This window comes from Athene noctua, chromosome 15 (assembly GCF_965140245.1).
Source record: "Athene noctua chromosome 15, bAthNoc1.hap1.1, whole genome shotgun sequence".
NCBI classification, from domain to species: Eukaryota; Metazoa; Chordata; class Aves; order Strigiformes; family Strigidae; genus Athene; species Athene noctua.
Window position 1 is genome coordinate 16,440,070 of NC_134051.1, and position 17,546 is coordinate 16,457,615.

The following is a 17,546-nucleotide window of genomic DNA, read 5'->3' on the forward strand; positions in this document are numbered from 1 at the left end:
CCTACCTTCTCTTCCTTCCACTTCACAAGAATAAAGGACTTGCAGAAATGGTCAATATTGACTAGAAACATTTACTAATTCCCTTTTTTTTCCCTACGAGCTATGAGGTGATCAAAAAGAAGTATGTGAATAGGCCAGCAGAGTTCTTAGGGTTTCTGCAATGAAATACGCAAACTCTTTGCCAGTAGCTCACAAGTCCAAGACCATCCAACCTGATGGTGAATCTCTTGACTTTTCCTTTAAGTCGGTATGAATTGAAAGCCTCACACAATTTAGACTGGACTCTTGTATACATACTAATATCTTCTCCCCCTCACAATCATATTTTCTCTCTTCCATTTGGCTAAAAATCATGGCAAATTGTGTCTATGTACAGCAAAAAAACCCAGGTATAAGACAGAATTGTCAAAGGAAAAAAAAAAACTAACAACATTACCTGTTACAGTTTTTCAAAATTTAGGTACATCACCACAGGAGCATACTATCTTTCAAATCATGCTTTATTAGGAAAAAATCCTTCTTGATGGCATAAATACAGATAACGTGCTCAAGACATTATCATTTTAGGCACTAACTTGATTTCGAATCATAATCTGTATGCTCAAAAGAAACAATTTTAATCTTCTTAATAAACAGTGAACTGCTAAAGGTGTTAATTTGCATGATGAGTTCTGAAAACAGCTACCATGTATGACATATTTAAAGTATGATTGAAGTCAAAATGGAGAAGGTGGCATCCATACTTAATATCCCTAACTAGTAGTGGACAATTATCCGGCAAGACAGACTATATTATCTCATTAACACCACAAAGCTAAGGCATTGTGAGACTCTTTGTGTTCTTGGAATTGTTGCCTATTTTTGACTATTCATATCATCAGTGAAAAAGGTCATATCCAAATTTGCAATTTGGCTTTTAGATCTCAGTCACTGAACCCTCAAAGCTGTTGTCTCTCTTCAACAGAAAGATTAATTTTTGTTTCTTTAGGAGGAAATTCCACTTCAGCTTGCTTCTCAAGCAGCCATGGTATTTTTGTTTACTCAACCAAAGATTCAAGTATAAAAACCTTTTCCAGACGTTAATTTAAGCCAGCTATGGTAAAATAGCTTTTAATTCCACGTTTAAAGATCTACAATATCCCTCGACCCAGATGAGTTTCCGTTGATAATTCCAAAGACTTTCAGAAGTCCTGTGTAGATGTAAAAATCTACATGCTATTACACATCAATTTAAATTAATTTCTTGCTACAAGCTTCAAAAAATTATTACTTAAATAAGCAGCTACATTCAAAACCAATTGTTTGCAGTTACTCTATTCAGTTAATAACATTACAAAAGAAACAAACAAAAGAACACTAGTTTGGGAATCTTTGGACTAAAATACAATTTCATAGAATCATAGAATACCAGGTTGGAAGGGACCTCAAGGATCATCTGGTCCAACAGTTTTAAATCTTTGAAATTCAAATGAGGGTTCAAAGAGAGACGTTCTGTATTAAGCTAGGCAGATATATGCTAACATAATGTAATTTTTACTTTGACTATACTCACAGGAAAAGGCCATCATCATCTCATAACCTTTCATCTCATTAAAAATGAATTAAAGAACATGAAAACAAGTTTTCATACACGTAAGCAGGTTATAAAATAACTGACCTAAACCAACTGAACTTTCAAAAAGTCAACCAGATGCTTCTAATATAACATATACACAGTCCCACGAGTCACAGGCCAGAACAGCTTCACCACTGATACTCTCATAATGCTGAAGAATCCAGCAGGCAGAAGATTCTCCATGACAGTGTACATATGGCAAGTGACAAACATAATGCACACATAAAATTTATAAAAAGTACAGATTTTTGGTTTCATGAATAACACAGGAGAGATTTGACCAATATGTTGTACTTTAATCCAAAAGCCCATTTATATGGGCAAGATATTCTTGGTCACCTCCTTCTCCCCAGCCTCACACATATACATTGAGGGTAGAATTCCAAACATTTCAAGAGTGGTCGCGTATCACTTCACATGGTACCTTCCCACCCTCAGAGGCAGAATAGCTTAAAATTCCAGCAGGACAATATAGCTCCAAGACGTCTGTAGCGTATTTTTAGAGGGTCAAACAAAATGCATCTTGTCTCCTTTCAGTTCAGAGAGCAGCCCTAAACTAGAACGATTTAGATAGGACAAACTGAAAATAAAGGACTACGTTTCATGAACAGATTGCTTAAAGAAAAGTCCTTGAAAGACAAACAGCTCTTGCCCAGAACACTGTTTTACAAATGTCCATAAATACAAATAATGTGGAACTGGGATGAGACTAAGAACAGTGTCCATGTTCAGAAAACTAAAAAGGAAAAATGCATGACATCTGCAAATCAGCCACATGGAAAAGGTTAAAAACCTCTTTGTCAGACTCTAAAACCTAAGTCATCAATCCCAAAGAGCAAGTCTCTGTGTCACTGCTGTTTGGCATCCAGCACATACTCTAAAGAACAACATCAAGCAGTTTTGCAAAAGAAACATCAAAAAAGCCATGGCCTAAGTGCCAAAACCAAAACTTACTGAAGAAAAGCAAATCTGCATAGCAATACTTTCTGAGAACACAGTTCCCCCAGGAAAATGCTTTTCTTGGGATGAAAATCCTTTTTTAATAAAACACCCAAAAAGCCTTTATCTGTAGATAAAGATCTTCTATTTCCTCATGTCCCTGTCATGTTAGCTGTTCAGCAATGATCTTCCACAATTCCTGTAGGAGTGGAAAAAATACATACAGGTATTTTCTCGGATCAGTAAGTTGCAATTATAAAAAAGTTCAACATGCCCACTTGAAGACAAATTTTAAGACACACTCTCTACCTCCATCTATAGAATCTCTACATAATCTAGAGCAACCACCAAATTATCCTTGAGACAAGAGCAACAGAATCAATTTTTTTATTCTTGTAGCATGATTTTTAAAAAATATTATCATTCAAATAATGGTTTAAAATAATTTAATTGGTCTGCATGACCTTCTGCAGTATTTTGACTGATAATCTTGCTCTTTTTCTTAGCCTGTGTTGACAAATGCTTTCAATAATGCCAGTAAAAATGCAACTGAAAAAATACTCAATTTACTGAGGAATCAAGGTCTCACAAATGCATGTCTTAGACACCCCCCCCCCCCTTCTCAATCTGTTGGGACAAGGAAGATGAGAAACAACAACTTGATTTCTGTAGAATAAATTAGCATACGCTTTGTCTGCTGTAGAAGACTCACATACTCTTCACCATGACATCTTGAATTGTGGCAATACACCTCATGATAAATAAAAAATTCAGGCATTTTAAAAATGCATATATTTCAAAGATCAGTAGCCTTCCACAAAAAGGCTAGGGAATGAGTTTATACATTTAGGTATAATCCAGATCACGTTTATATACTTGTAAAACTTTAAAAACAAGTTTTACATGCATGTTTTATGCCTGAAGGTATCAGCATTAATTAAAATAAATCATCTTCATGAAATAACTTGTAGCCCCCATAATCCTGCTATGCATACACACTGAAGAAGACACAGCAATAGTATGTTGACTACAGGAACATCATTTTTTGGTAACAGATTTGCAAGGCAATACAAGATTTGCAAGTTCTCTAAAAAGATCTGTTGGATTGTATTGTTCTAGAAGCTAGCAAGCTATTAGCTACCCTGAATAATATTCGTAAGAGCAGACAATTAAAAAAAAAATAAAATAGAGAAAGAGAACCATAAGTGCTTGGGAGGTAATTTGATAACTACCAACATTGTATCCGATATGTTTCTGAATAACAGAAGTTTACAGCTAATCAACTTCTTCATAGATATTAGAACATTATTCCCTGAACCTTGAACTGGACCCCTTGAAAGGGAAAGGGAAAGGAATTACTGAAACTATGAAATTAATGCTCTTCTACAAGCAAATAAATGAAGAGAGATCCTGGTCCCATTTTCTAGTCAATCACAAAAATTGTGTTTTACAAAGTAATGGAGATTGTTTCTTAACCTTTGAGGAAATGAGCGCAATATAAGCCACTGTAGTGCTACTGATAGAAAAGGGTGTTATCTCAATCTAGTATAGATTACGTAAGCATAAAGAAGAATCATTTTAAAACAACAAAAAGCTAAATGGAAATGAATGAAAAGGTAATGTCTATTCTCCTGTTCTTACTTCACGTTAAGTAAACAGCTGAAAACTAATTTTAGATGATTAGCCCAACACATTACATTTATTTTAATGAATGCCACTTACCAACTGCTCAATTCGTTCATAAACGAGAAACTGGCAGAAATCAAGCTTAATGGGCTCCACAGTATATTTCATTTTTCTATCTTGGAGGTTCTCCAAATCATTTAGAGTATTTCTAAAATGACTGTAGGCTTCACATGTAACATCCATATGTCTTAAAGTGAAGTTGAGCCTGGCAAGAGAATATTTCATTTAAAATGTCTCTACTGGCATCTTAAATAGCTATGGAACTTTCCTCAGCTAATGGAAAATGTGGCTCTTCTCAGTATAATTAACTAACTTCAGCAGCCAAAAAAAAAAGTAACACCCCTCCTATTATTCCTGAAAGCGGACAAGACTTACGATAGCATCAATACCCAGTAACTCTTGCATGAATCTTTCCATTGATTTTAATGCATTTTGCTGCAGAATCATTAGTTTGGCTTGGCTTGGCCTCCTGGACAGCATTTGGCAACAAATCACATGAATAGCTATTGCTTATGTATCTCCAGAGATTTAAGCAAAGCCTATTTATATATCAGTTTATGAATGGACTGCAACACATGACTACTTAAAAACATTCAATGATTCCTTGAAAGAAAACACAAGAGAAATTATTATTCAAGTGGGAAACATATACCCTAATTCTAAGCCCCTTCATTACATTTATGACCTCAAAAATATATAGCAAATGTTGTCAAGCATTACAGAATACATCAGCCTAGCCACCTATTTACACAGAGGTTATCTGATGCAAGACAAAGGTAGGACAAGGACAACAAAAGCCAAACTCCTGTGGAAGTCAAATTGTGAACTGATAAGAAATTAAGCACATGTGAAAACAAATGCTTGCCCTGAGCAAATCCTGCAGCCTGGGATCAACTAATACAATGAAAATCAGAAGCCAACCTTCAATCAGATCGGATGTTTCTTCCAAATAAAGAAAGCAAGTGAAGTTTTTAGTGCTTTTTATTTGAAGTTCTCGGTAATACTTACCTCTTTTCTAGTGCCAGGTAAATTGTGCAAGATTTTCTCAAGTTTTGTGTGATTCTGTACAGTGTTCTGAACAAGGCATCTGTCAGGTCATCATCGTAGAACACTACAAAAAAAGATTAAGAGCATAAAATATGTATATTTAAGTGTGTTATTTACGTAAGTCTCACATATGAAATAACCGGCCTTAGTTTGATTATTTGTATGAAACAAGTTCCTATTGTAACTAAATCCCAAAGTATATTTTTAATAGCAACAACCAACCCTGTAATAGTATCCTCTGCTGCTACTTATGTCAGGCTTTCTTTACGGTTTGTCTCATATCAATGGGAATCACTTCTGTCAAACAACTTACAGAACTTTGACAAGATTTCTGTCAGCCTGGAAGTAACTTACTGCAAAGCTAAAAAAAGACAGGATATTACAACGTATAGGGCCTCATTTCTTACAAAAATACAAAAAAGGCAGTAACTAATACATCATTATAACCATATCTCCTTGGAAACTGCTTGCAACACTTTTCAATATCATAACTAAACCCAATGCTCCTTTATTTGTATATCAAAACAACGATGGTTTTCCTATACAGCCAACCTACCTAGCCTGTCATTTTTCAGTCTTTCACATAAGCAAGAGCAGAAAAAAAGAAAATCCAAAGGCACAGACTCTATGGGCAAGTGTAGCATCTGAAACTGTTTTCCACATTATAGAATATGTGTCTAATCACCTATTTGACATTATCTGCATAGAGGGTATCTGCTGCAAGACAAAGGTAGGACAACAAAACTCTTCTGAAAGTCAAATTCATCAATTACTCAAAGAATATAAGCACAAGTAATTTATTTAGTCACAAATAATTACCACACCAAAGGAAAGAAAAAGCTGGTAGTTCTCAACATCTGTTCCCCTATTGCTAATTCAGCATGTAAATACAATTGTTTTTAAAAAAAAAAAAAAATGACAGGCAGGAATACTTAAGGCAGAACTTTGACAAATTAGGTAAAGATCTGACCGATCAGATTTTAAAAGCAAACTAGGCACGTTTAAGTTATTACTCATAATGCTCAAATGTTTAAAAGCTTACTGTTTCCATTTTCCTACCATCAGCTGCCATTATCACAGTACAGTGGTCATGCAAATCAGCAATCTCTTCTTCCGACCAGCTATAAGGAGCTTCAGGATCTGTAACAAAGAATACGGCTTTGGTGTACATGATTAAATGTCTCCAATGATTGACAGCTCGTAAAAAGAAGCTTCTTAACTCCTGTGATCATCTGCTACTCAATAAACGGAGCACCCCACCGAAGGCAAATCAAAACCTCCCTCTATTCATCCCCTGAAGTTCCCTACAGTTCTTTGCTTTCTCTGTGTTATGCTCAATCCTCCCAAGGCTGACTGGCAAAAGTAAGTTTTCTTTGACTTTAGAATTTACAACCAATTACTCCCCTGTAGTGAGATCACAGATTTAACTAGGTTAAAATAAATACTCCTTTAAATAAAAAACTAAATGCATCTCTGTATAAGTTTTGATTAAGCTTCCTACTTCATTGCACTTTTTTAAATTTAGACTTTGTTAAAATATAGAAACTTTCTCTGAAAGTCTAAAAACCAGAAAGCCTCTTCAACTGGCAGTATCAAATACTTTCATTAACCAGAATTTTTGAAGATCCAAGAGAGGCTTTTGAATGTGTAAAGGATGTTTCCACTTGCTTAAATAGTTGTTCTATTTTTAAGAAGCATCAGATCCAACTGGTGATATAAAAATCTATAAAGTGGGCTTCATATAACCTAGTGCTACAGTTTTGTGTTGACCTTGTGATCACTAGAAAGAAAGTTTTAGGGATCTGCTGGCACTTTAAATGTTACTCAAGTTAGTTGCCTTTATTTTGCTAAAAGGAGCAGAACACATTTCCTTGGCAAATATTTAAAATATAAACCATCCACCACTACATTTGGAACAAGTATTTATACATCTTCAAATCATCACCTCCCCTGCCTACCACCTTTTATAATTTTGTATTCATGCAGTCATAAGCTTCACAATAGCATTGCGTCAGACAAATCCACAGCGCTGTGCCTGGATTCCATTATCACCACGTAACAGACACATCTTGTTTGCACCTCTGGACCTTGATCTAAATAAACGACAGACACCACTTGTCTATTCTCAACCTACCACTAAACCCTTCCTTACTCATTCACATGACAGTGATGCACCCTAAGAAAACTGTGAATTTTCAGCTATTTTTCCAGAGGCATAGGTGCTGGAGGACTTACTTTATAAACAACAGAATAAGCTTTTCTTGATGGCTCTGAAGGGACAAAAAAGCAAAACAACAACCCTATCTCAACAACCCTATCTGTAAGGACCCATTATAACCACCTACCAGTGCAGAATTCATCTTTCAGCCAGTCCAGTTCTTTTACTTTAACTTCCCCTCCTGTAGGTGAAGAAAGATCACACATCACAAATGGCCTTTCAGACAGTGTCTAAGCAAAACTAGAGTAACAATCTGTACTGAAACAAGGGCTGAACATCTATTATGAGGACATACAAAACAAGTAAAGTTGAACATCAACTCGTGTGCTGCACAAAACCAACTACTCACAAGAGAATAGGATGAACTTAAGGGTCAGAAAGACAATCTGTGTTCTCTTTTACATGTCTCATCTGCGAAATACTTCTCCTTTCCAGAGTTCGACCTCTGCCATTTACACTGTTTACGTGACCCTTGGCACCCGGATATCTGTGATCCTCCCAAGTTACCGCAGTGAAACTCACACAGTAACCGTGTAGGAACTACAGCTGGTCTTAATTGATGGTCAGAGAAAGAGTCTCAGAAGGAAGCTGTCCCATTATGGATCACATATATAGATATCTTGCATCTTTCTTTTTAGAAGAGTCACTTTTAATCGAGACAAAGATTTAATTTTACTTGTGAATATGGGAGGTAGTCAATGACCGTGCTGTTTAATCCCAAAGTAGTTCATAAATAGGCAACTGTACAAACACTGACGTATAGCACTTACTTCCCAGCTTCAGCAGGTGTTTGTTTAACGCAACATTTTGCTCACACATGGCCAGAAGATCTTCACCCACATCTGGAAAAAACATACAACGATGCTTAAAATAAGAATATTTTGCATGGGCCATGCAGGTCCCTGACTTCTCCGAGTAATATTCTAAGTTTCTGTCAAGATGACGAGATTAAGGAAAATCCAGAACAACTCTATCCACTGATGACTTCTTCCCTTGTATTCTTCCTGCTTTTGTCTTTCAGTCCTAAGCTTCAAGCCACCCCTGAAGAAAGAAGTCAGATCCCCATACTACCTATATTAATCTAGGCACACTATCTCGAATTCACAGCAAACCATCTTGCTTTTAAAATGTTGCACTTAAAAGTAGCGTTGCTTTTTCAATCTGGTGAGAAAGTTCTTGTTATTTTTCAGTAAACAACATGATTTTATACACATTAATAAAAATTTATTAACTCAAACTGAACAGATGAGGATGAAAATGCCCTGATGAAAGCACTGCTTCTTGAAGTTTCATGAAAATATTTAATTGAAAATAACTGATTTACCCGTGCAATAAACTCTCTTGGCAACTGTTCCCATGATAATGCTTGTAATTCCAGTGCCACCTCCAAGCTCTAGCACCAAACAACATCTGAATGTGTCCCGTTTAAACAGGATGTAATCAGCAAGAAGAAAGGCTGCACGCCAGACCTGTGGATAGGAGAAGCAATTAAAACGGAGTAAATTCTGAAGCCCAATCCATGAACAGCAAGATACTACAAGGCAGAATACGTACTTGTTTACCAACATCTTCTAAGGGGGTTGCCATAGTATGTTCTGTGAAAACGAAAGCAGAGCAGAAATAATTATGTCAAAATGTTCTTCAAATCAAGTTCCATAGTGGCAAATTTGAAAATCAAGCCATGTTTCTTTTTCAGATATAGAATTGAACACTCTTAATTCTATATAATAATGCTAGATAATGCCAAAAACCCCACTCTAAGGAACAGCGAGTTTCCCATTGTATACTACTGCCCAAATCACTTCTGGAGAAAACCGGTAAATGTTAAAAATATTTATAATATCACAGTATTATGTTTGTTTTACTGTCTCCTGTCAGTTAACAGCTTCCATTTCTAAAGAAAACCTGGTTTTCTTTTGTTTTGCACAAACATATTTATTCGATTTCTTTTACACAAATATATTTATTCCATTTCTCTTTGACTGTAAGCCTACTATTTACCTATTTTAACAACATCACTGCAAGTGCATTCTTGCTCTTCATCTTCAAAAGCATCTTCTTTCCCTTTCATCAGAATTACAGGATACACTCTATCCCTCAAAAGACCCTCTGCTTCTAAATCAGAGGCACTTCGAGGTCTTCTGACCACTTCCAAGTCTCCGTCGTCATCCAGCAGAGCTTGTAATCCTTCACTATTTAATTCTCTTTCTTTTTTTTGATTATTCCTGTCCTCGTCACACTGTTCATCTCCACACGCGTACTGATGTTTTCTTTCTGTTATAGCTTCTCTCACATGTTTCTCAGACGCCAAATCTTCTGTGTTCCAAAGGAGTTTGAAATACGACAGGAATACTGTAAGAACATAGAGGGAGGGAAAAAGTTAAGCACCAGGTAAGAACAGAATCTAGTCATAACTTCCACATGCATGAAATTGCAGTAAGCATCTCATATTAAAAATCTAGAGGACAAAAAATTATGTACAGATAACTTGAAATATAGTTCAATTTGCTACAGAAATATTTCTGTCGTTAAGTTCTGTCAGTAGAAATAAATGAAGCACTTTCAGAGTCTACTGGCTGAGTCAACATCTATGCAGTCAAAATGCACACTTGCATCTGATTTAGTAACACTTATTTCAACAACTGGCAGAAGGGATGGTTTCTTACATCCTCCAAAAGATCTTCTGTTGAGATAAGCTCTAACCAAGTTGCAAGAAGAATTAATACAAGTTAGAATTTGTTTCTTTCAGTTAAGATTTAATTCCTGTAAGAAACATGTTCTAGTAAAGAGCAAGTAGAATATTTTAGTAATTTTTTTTACTGTTTTAACAGTCTCCAGGAATTCAAGCAGCTTCAAGTCTTGAAAATACCTTAGTATGAATACGAGAAAGCAGAAATGAGCTCACAGGAGACAGCTTGCCGAAGCTGGGCATGTAGACATGTCTTTTTTTTTTATAAAAAAGTCTTCAAAGTGAATCTTTGAAGAGATTTAATTAATAAGGTCACTGTTCTCAATAAACCAATTAATTACAAACCTTTTGCAACTATCATCCAGTGATGTCAGCATCTATTAAAAATGTTAAGTTATCCAAACGTGGACCATCTGTATCGTCTGAATACAACACATGAGGAAAAACAAACATTTGTCCATCTACAGCTGATCTCAGGTCTACAGCAGTGCTTACACACTGTGCTTGGCTGAACAGGCTACTCAGGGAACACGGAATCATGGAATTCAATTCACCTATTCTGGTATGAAATCAGTGTTTGTAGACATCTTGGGCTGGGTACTATTATTCCAAAATCACACACAATGCACTTCAGAAAAAGACAGCCAAGTGAAAAGGTCAATACCAGCAGGATTCGAAGAAGAATGTCTTAGAATTATGTTCATTCACACCAAAAGGGAAGAGATAAAGTGCTTGCCACCATTGCTTTCAAAATTTCACAATTTATGGAGTTCTATTCCAGTTTCTTTAGAAAGTAAGATTTTCAAAGTTGGTCTTCTGTAAACTGAGAGTTTTCCTCTAGAGAAACCATTTTCAGCTAGATCTAAAAAAAATCTTCATTGCCTATCCTAGCATGAGAAATTTTTAAAGTCATCTACTGTTTGCATGACAACCAGATTAAGCTGATTTGAATAATTAAATTAGAGGATGCCATGAATGAATGAAATGCTTTTGTTCTCCAAGTCCATCCCGACCCTCTGCGCGTTCTATGGCATTTCAAAATCTGCAAAGTAAAACTGACCTAAACCAGCAGACACTAAATCCCCATGACATTCCCTAAAAACCAGCAAAACGACACTGGTAGATTGTCCCTGTATTTGGTACAGTAAAAGCTGTCATACTACAATCCAATTCTTGTTTTAATAATGGAACTTCCCAGACCAAGTACATTCAGAGTAGCAGCATACGCTGTCATTTCATCCTGTTGAAAGGTTTTTTGCATCAAGCAAAATCCCAGCAATCATATGTCAAACAGCATGAAGACACAACGCAGCATTAATTACCCGGTTTTGACCCGATCAGAGCCAAAATTATTATCCATTCCTTTGTCAAGCCTACTTTTACTATGTTATACCTCGTCATATGCTAGAACAGCTGTAAAAGTTCTTTTTATGTCACAGCCAGGTTTGAAAACAACTAACACGTCTGTCCCAGTAGGAGCAGTACTTTTCGACAGAATGTTTTGCTAGCAGCTTCAAGGGCAGTCTCCTTGACAACTTTACAGAAACCTATAAGCTGGCAATTCACTTCCACTACAGCCTTGACTCTTCAAATTATGTCAGTCAAAACCACTGCTATTCTGAGTTTTCTTGTTGACATTTTTTTAAAACCAAAAAAACACCCAAAACAAAACCAAAGCAAGCTGTTAGGGTCCTCTGGAATAGATGGTAAATCATCACATGAATATTTTATAAAAATTCATAAATTAATTACTGATATTTTTGTTTTAAACTTAAGTTACACTATTTAAAATCCCTAGCCTCTCACTTTTGTTTGTATGCAAGAAACATCCCAACTTTTTAAACATGATTCCTAAAGTGCTATATCGAGCTATATATAGCTAAATGAACAAATAAATAGAATTAAACTTGCAAGCAACTTAATTTGGTGACTTCTTCTCAGAAAGTAATTAGGCTGTCTACAAATTCTACATTAATAGTTTTCATTTCTGTAGTCAACTTCCTGAGGAGAATCCAGCCAGCCCTCTTCCTAAAGACTGAGTAGGAAGTGATTGTGCTTCTAACTGGAATAAAATATCTAATGATTAATATCAACCATTGAAAGGAGGATTCAGAGATTACAAAGATAGGAATACACTTAAAATACAGCTCCATCAGTCTAAACATACATTACCTGGCTGTCCAACTGCATTCAGTCGTACCATGAGGTGTCTTTTGTTCGGACAGTATAAGTGAACATCAGAAAGTACAGTGTCACTTTTAAATGTGGGTTTATCCATCTCCTCCTCTGTTACATCTACCATGATGTGTTGGTGAGAGGAACATCTGTAGTAGCCAAGCAGTCCCCCATGAAGTGCTGTCACAAGTGATCTGATACTCTTCTATTAACAGGCATCAAGTAACAGTCTTGCTTAGCAAGATAACCTCATGACATAGTTTCTGAGAAGACCTCAGGCAAGATGTGACCATACAAGCTCCACCACGCTCCAATAAGACAGCAAGTTGCACATCAGGATATTTAACCTAAAACCAAACACAGACAGCTTTTAGTGACATCCTGACACTGAACAGTGCTCCAGCAGTATTTTAGAAGATAAAAATCAGATTATGCTGAAAGTTGCAATGCTCCACTGCTCTTTTACAATGCTTCAAAGAGTCATCAAATACCTAACTGCTAGTAGCTCACGGGCAGACATCCCATATTTTAGGAAGAGCTACTAATTAGCTTGTGCTAAAAACACCCCCCCCCCCAAAAAAAAAAACCAACAAAACAAACCAAACAACCCAGATGTTACCACAAATGCACAGATCTACAATGCTGAGTCAAGGTCTACAAATGAATATAAGGCCTTGTGTCTACAATTTCACCATTTTAAGGGATTTAATTCTTCATAAGAATCTTTTAATTTTCTTAGAAATGGACACAATTACCGAATGTGTTACCATACATTAGTTGCCGAATTTTGTAAAAGGAGTATCTGCCCTTCCTGGCGAAAATTAAGCTCCTTTTATCTGCCTCATTGGGCAGTTAATGTCTCCTATCTTTGGTGCTCTTTATTCTTCCCCAGAAAAAAACCATATAAACACCAGAAATCATCCTCATTACTTAACATTCAAGGCTGATTGTCTCTCTGTCCCAAGGTACAAATTAATTGTGAACAGAAAAATAAAGAGAACGCTTATTTCCCTACGCTCTACAAAACTTGACATTTTGTGAAGGCTGTGTGCAATACTGATGAACCACGGATCTGAAAACAATATTTATGTCTTTAAAAACTGAGATGACCAGCTTAGATCACACACACACACAAATCATCAACGACTGATTCAGTTGACAAAGACACGCAGGTCTCAACCAGCGACGAACACCCCTCCTACTCCTTGTGTGAAAAGCGTTAATGCCATCTCCCATGTTGGCATCAACATCTTGGAAGATATAGCGAAGTTTTTTATTATCTGCTTGTGCTCGAACAAGATCATAAATATATAATGCTTCAAGCTACGCTGGCAGCCTTGGTAACTTTAGTTAGGGAGTTCTATTAACTCCCGCAAAACCCACTCCAGCCTCCAGCCCTGCCCCTCGCCAGCACGAATCCCCCGCAAGCCGCATCCACGCGTGGCTACAAGCCGCAGCTCCTGCGCGCCCCGCGGGGCAGCCGGGCCAGCGCGGGGGCTGCAGCCCAGCGCCGGGCCGCGGTCGGGGCAGCCCCGCGGCCGCGAGTTTCGGGCTGTTGGGCGCAGAGCCCCCAGCCCCGGCCGCCGCCGCCGCCCGGGAGCCGCCGCCCCGGCTCGGCAGGGCCGGCGCCGCCACCGCGTTGTCAGAGGAACCGCCCCGTCCTCCTCCCCGCTCCTGCCCAGGGCCGGCCGCAGCCCCCCAGCCCCTCCCGGCGGGCGGCTCCGCAGCGAAGGGGTGGCTGCGGGGGGGGCACGACGGCGCCGAGGCGAGCGCGTCCCCCCGGCCGCCCCCTCGGCCCGCACCTGCCGCCGCAGGGCGCCTCCCGCCGCCATTTCGGAGGCGACGGCTCCTTCCGGCGCGCGGTGACGCCGCGCCCGCGCCCGGCAGCCCCCGCGCTGCGCGGCCCGGCGGGGCGGCGGGGCCCCGGGGCCCGGGCGGGGTGCCTGCCCGTGCCGCCTGCCGTGCCGCCTGCCCGTGCCGCCTGCCGTGCCGCCTGCCCGTGCCGCCTCGGGGCCGAGCCGCCCCTGCCGCAGCCACCGAGCGCGAAGGGCAGCCGGGTGCCCTGGCCCCCCCCCGCGCGTGGGGCTGTGTCACGGCCCGCTCGGACGAGCGGCTTAGACTCGTAAATCCCCAACGGAGTGGAGAACGGTGAGACGAGTGTCGAAGTCCAGACGTTTATTACCTTCCCACAATGTACCAATTGGATACACGCTAATTGGCAAAGGATATAAGGAGTTGTGGCAGGCAATCCAGTGTGCCTTGCACTGCTTCATGGTAGTGAAGGAAAAGGGAAGGGGGGAGATGGGGAGAATCGAGGAATAGAGATCACCGGTTTGGGTTCCTGCATCGATACCACCAGCAAGGGTTCCAGGAGGCATCTGCCCACTCTCCAGACCCCCACCCCACCCTCCTTGCCCCCCTCGATTTATACCCACTTCTTTGGGTCCATCCCCTAGGTCCACCCACATACCCGTGTGTCCCACGGATGGGGAGGGGTAAGGGCTTTCTGGGGTGATGTAATGAGCAAAATCTTCACAGAATCAGCTAGGTTGGGAAGGACCTTGAAGATCATCCAGTCCAACCGTTAACCCAGCACTGACAGTTCCCAACTCCACCAGATTCCCCCAGCACTAAGTCGATCCTACTCTTAAACCCCTCCAGGGATGGGGACTCCGCCACCTCCCTGGGCAGCCCATTCCAACGCCTAAAATTCTCGTTAGTCTTTGTTAGCATATTCAGGGGTGTTAACTTCAATATGCATTTTGTGGGTAATGAAGCAAAGGTCATTCACCAGACAGATGGCCCTTGAAATTTGGCCATTGCCCCGGAGCAGAACTGTCCTGTCTCCACAGGGCTCCCCTCTCCAGCTGCACCCTGTGTTACTGGGGCAGCTTACAGCTTCGACCTCCACACTATCCATCCCACCTACTAGAATTTCATTACTTGCAAGTGTTTGAGATATTCCCTAGCTCAGAGGGCTTCCACTCCCCCTGCTATCCTTTTTCTCAAGCGGTTTTTCTCAGACTTTGTTTCTCACAGGCCTGTCTGTTTCAGGACCTGTTTTTACAAGTCATCTCTCACAAGATGCTCCATTGAGGACCTACCCAGCACTAAACCCTGGTGAAAGTCTCTCTGGGGAGTCAATAAAAGGAAACAGCAGCGGCTAAGTTTAGTCTTGCTGCTCAGGCATCCACCACAGTTGCCGAGAGTTGGAACCCATGTACCTTGCCCCATTCTTTTGTTGTTTCACCCTGTCTCAGTTCATGTGTAATTGCATGCAAAACCTCCAAACGGCTTAATAAAAAAAAAAAAACAACAAAAAACCTGCATGGAGACACGTGGGCATTTCTTCCTTAACCTACGTAATGTCAGAACTCAACTACCACCATAAGGTTAGATGAAGCAACAGCAGTATCTGATCGCTTATTTGGGGGTTACAGGGTTTAGCTGCTAATTCTGTAGAGTTTTTAACTAGGTATCATGAACCAGGTGACATAAACAGCAGACTGTGTTAGGTGTTGAGCAGTAACACCATACCAGAGTGCTTGGGGAAACTTTAATAATACAAGTTTATCTAACTCGCTGAGCTAGGCAACAGCTGCCTGGCAGATTTCAGTACCTACATTCTGGATTTCAGTGCCATACGTAGTCCTTGCAGGGCTGAGCTCTGCAGCTGAGCGCTGCCGCGGTGCCAGCTGTCTGGAGGCCAGGGATGGTGTGGGGGCACCGTGCACCACAGCGGCTGGACGCGCCGTGCCTGGCCCTAGCTCTCTGTGAAATCATAGACAGATGTCCTCCAAACTCCCGTCTCCATGCTAGTTAAATTCCTCTGCGAGTCTGCAAGGACTACTGAAGTTGTTTGTGTCTTCCAGCAGGAGGATCCAGTTCAAAAGCGGGCATTTACATATTAATTGTTATATGATACTAATGTCAATTGCTACAGGTGATCCTTGTATTTTTCTTGAGTGGATGCTTGTGCGGAGGAGGAATTACAGAATTAATGCTGGAAAAAACCTTGGAATGTAATGCATGGTCTGTATTTCTAGATGTCCGTTTCTTGTCATCTGCATCCTTCTGTAAAGGCTAAGAATTATTAAGAGAATGAAGTAATCTCTCCCTAATTTTACAGTCTGGAGTGTTGAGTGGTAATGAAATGGAAAACACAGCGAGCCATTCAGATCTCTCATTGGAATTTCTCTGGAGAATGCTATTGGATGAACAACTGATAAAAATCCTTTGCAGATTTGTTTTCCTTTTATCTGGCTCCTGTGAAAGAGCAGAATATTATTTTACTTCCTTTGGTGATACGCTGGCACATAAATTATTACTGTAGTCTCTCTCTGCTGGCGTATTTCCCACTGCTATAAAGTGCTAACAATATGCAGACAAAGCAGATTATATTTGTCACAAAGTCTTACCAGTTTGCACCAAGAGACACTTAGGGGTATGCAGACTGAGTATTACTAGAGGAAGTAGCTAAAACGCTAGGTGTTTAACTACACGGGATCTTTTAAACACAAAGGTACATTATATGAGAAATGGAGCTACTACAATTTATTTTTTTAAAAATGCAGATACCAAAGCAGAAATATCTTGCGGCTGCAGAAGGTCTTAAAGGAGCCAGTGTGGCTGCAGACATTATAATGTGGGTGATAACCTAATGATAGTTGTTTAGGGATAATCTAGCACTGGAGATGCAGTTTCTGTACCACATACAAGAGGGATTTGGCAGCAAATTCCTGAGTCCTACCTCTTTTTTAAAGACTTCAGGATGCACCTCAGTTACATTTCCTAACTTCCTCACAGCCATGTAAGCTAGGAATTTGCTTAAAGAAAGCAAGGCAATAGTACCCCTTAGCCACATCACACCAAGAATTAGGGGACCCACCTGATTTTTGCCAATCGTTTCATGGCCCAAAGGATATTGCTAGGACGAGGCCTTACAGAGTGCTTTCTAAAATGCCAGCACTGCTGCAGGAGGCTCAGAGAAGAAGAAAACGATATAGACAAGCCTGAAAAATTTGTATCACAGGGAAAATCTAATTCCTTAGGAATAGATAAGAGGACAGAGCTAATTCTAAGCAGACAGGAATGACCAGATGAATTAATACACCACCACATATTTGTTCTTGTACTGTGCAGTAGTATATCCCTGATAGCTCACAGTATCTTACCAG

The 17,546-nt window shown here is 39.8% G+C and overlaps 1 protein-coding gene across 1 annotated transcript; it reads right to left on the reverse strand.

Moving 5' to 3' along the window:
• Positions 1–488: 488 nt before the first annotated feature.
• Positions 489–14,226, reverse strand: METTL22 (methyltransferase 22, Kin17 lysine). The gene is made up of 11 exons (XM_074919680.1): positions 14,172–14,226; positions 12,367–12,716; positions 9,507–9,857; positions 9,060–9,100; positions 8,830–8,974; positions 8,276–8,347; positions 7,633–7,686; positions 6,347–6,427; positions 5,249–5,351; positions 4,277–4,445; positions 489–2,753 (listed from the first exon to the last, which is right to left on the reverse strand). Exons 2-11 carry the CDS (start codon positions 12,494–12,496, stop codon positions 2,718–2,720), a joined length of 1,182 nt encoding a protein of 393 aa, XP_074775781.1. The 5' UTR covers positions 12,497–12,716; positions 14,172–14,226; the 3' UTR covers positions 489–2,717.
• Positions 14,227–17,546: the final 3,320 nt, after the last annotated feature.

Coding starts and splice junctions, on each gene's coding strand:
- METTL22 (XM_074919680.1), bottom strand. CDS start 12,496: ATGGTAGATGTAACAGAGGAGGAGATGGATAAACCCACATTTAAAAGT. Junction 6,428..7,632: donor GAAAGATGAATTCTGCACTG/GTAGGTGGTTAT, acceptor TCTTTGTTACAG/ATCCTGAAGCTCCTTATAGC. Junction 5,352..6,346: donor TGTGATAATGGCAGCTGATG/GTAGGAAAATGG, acceptor CTTTTTTTGTAG/TGTTCTACGATGATGACCTG.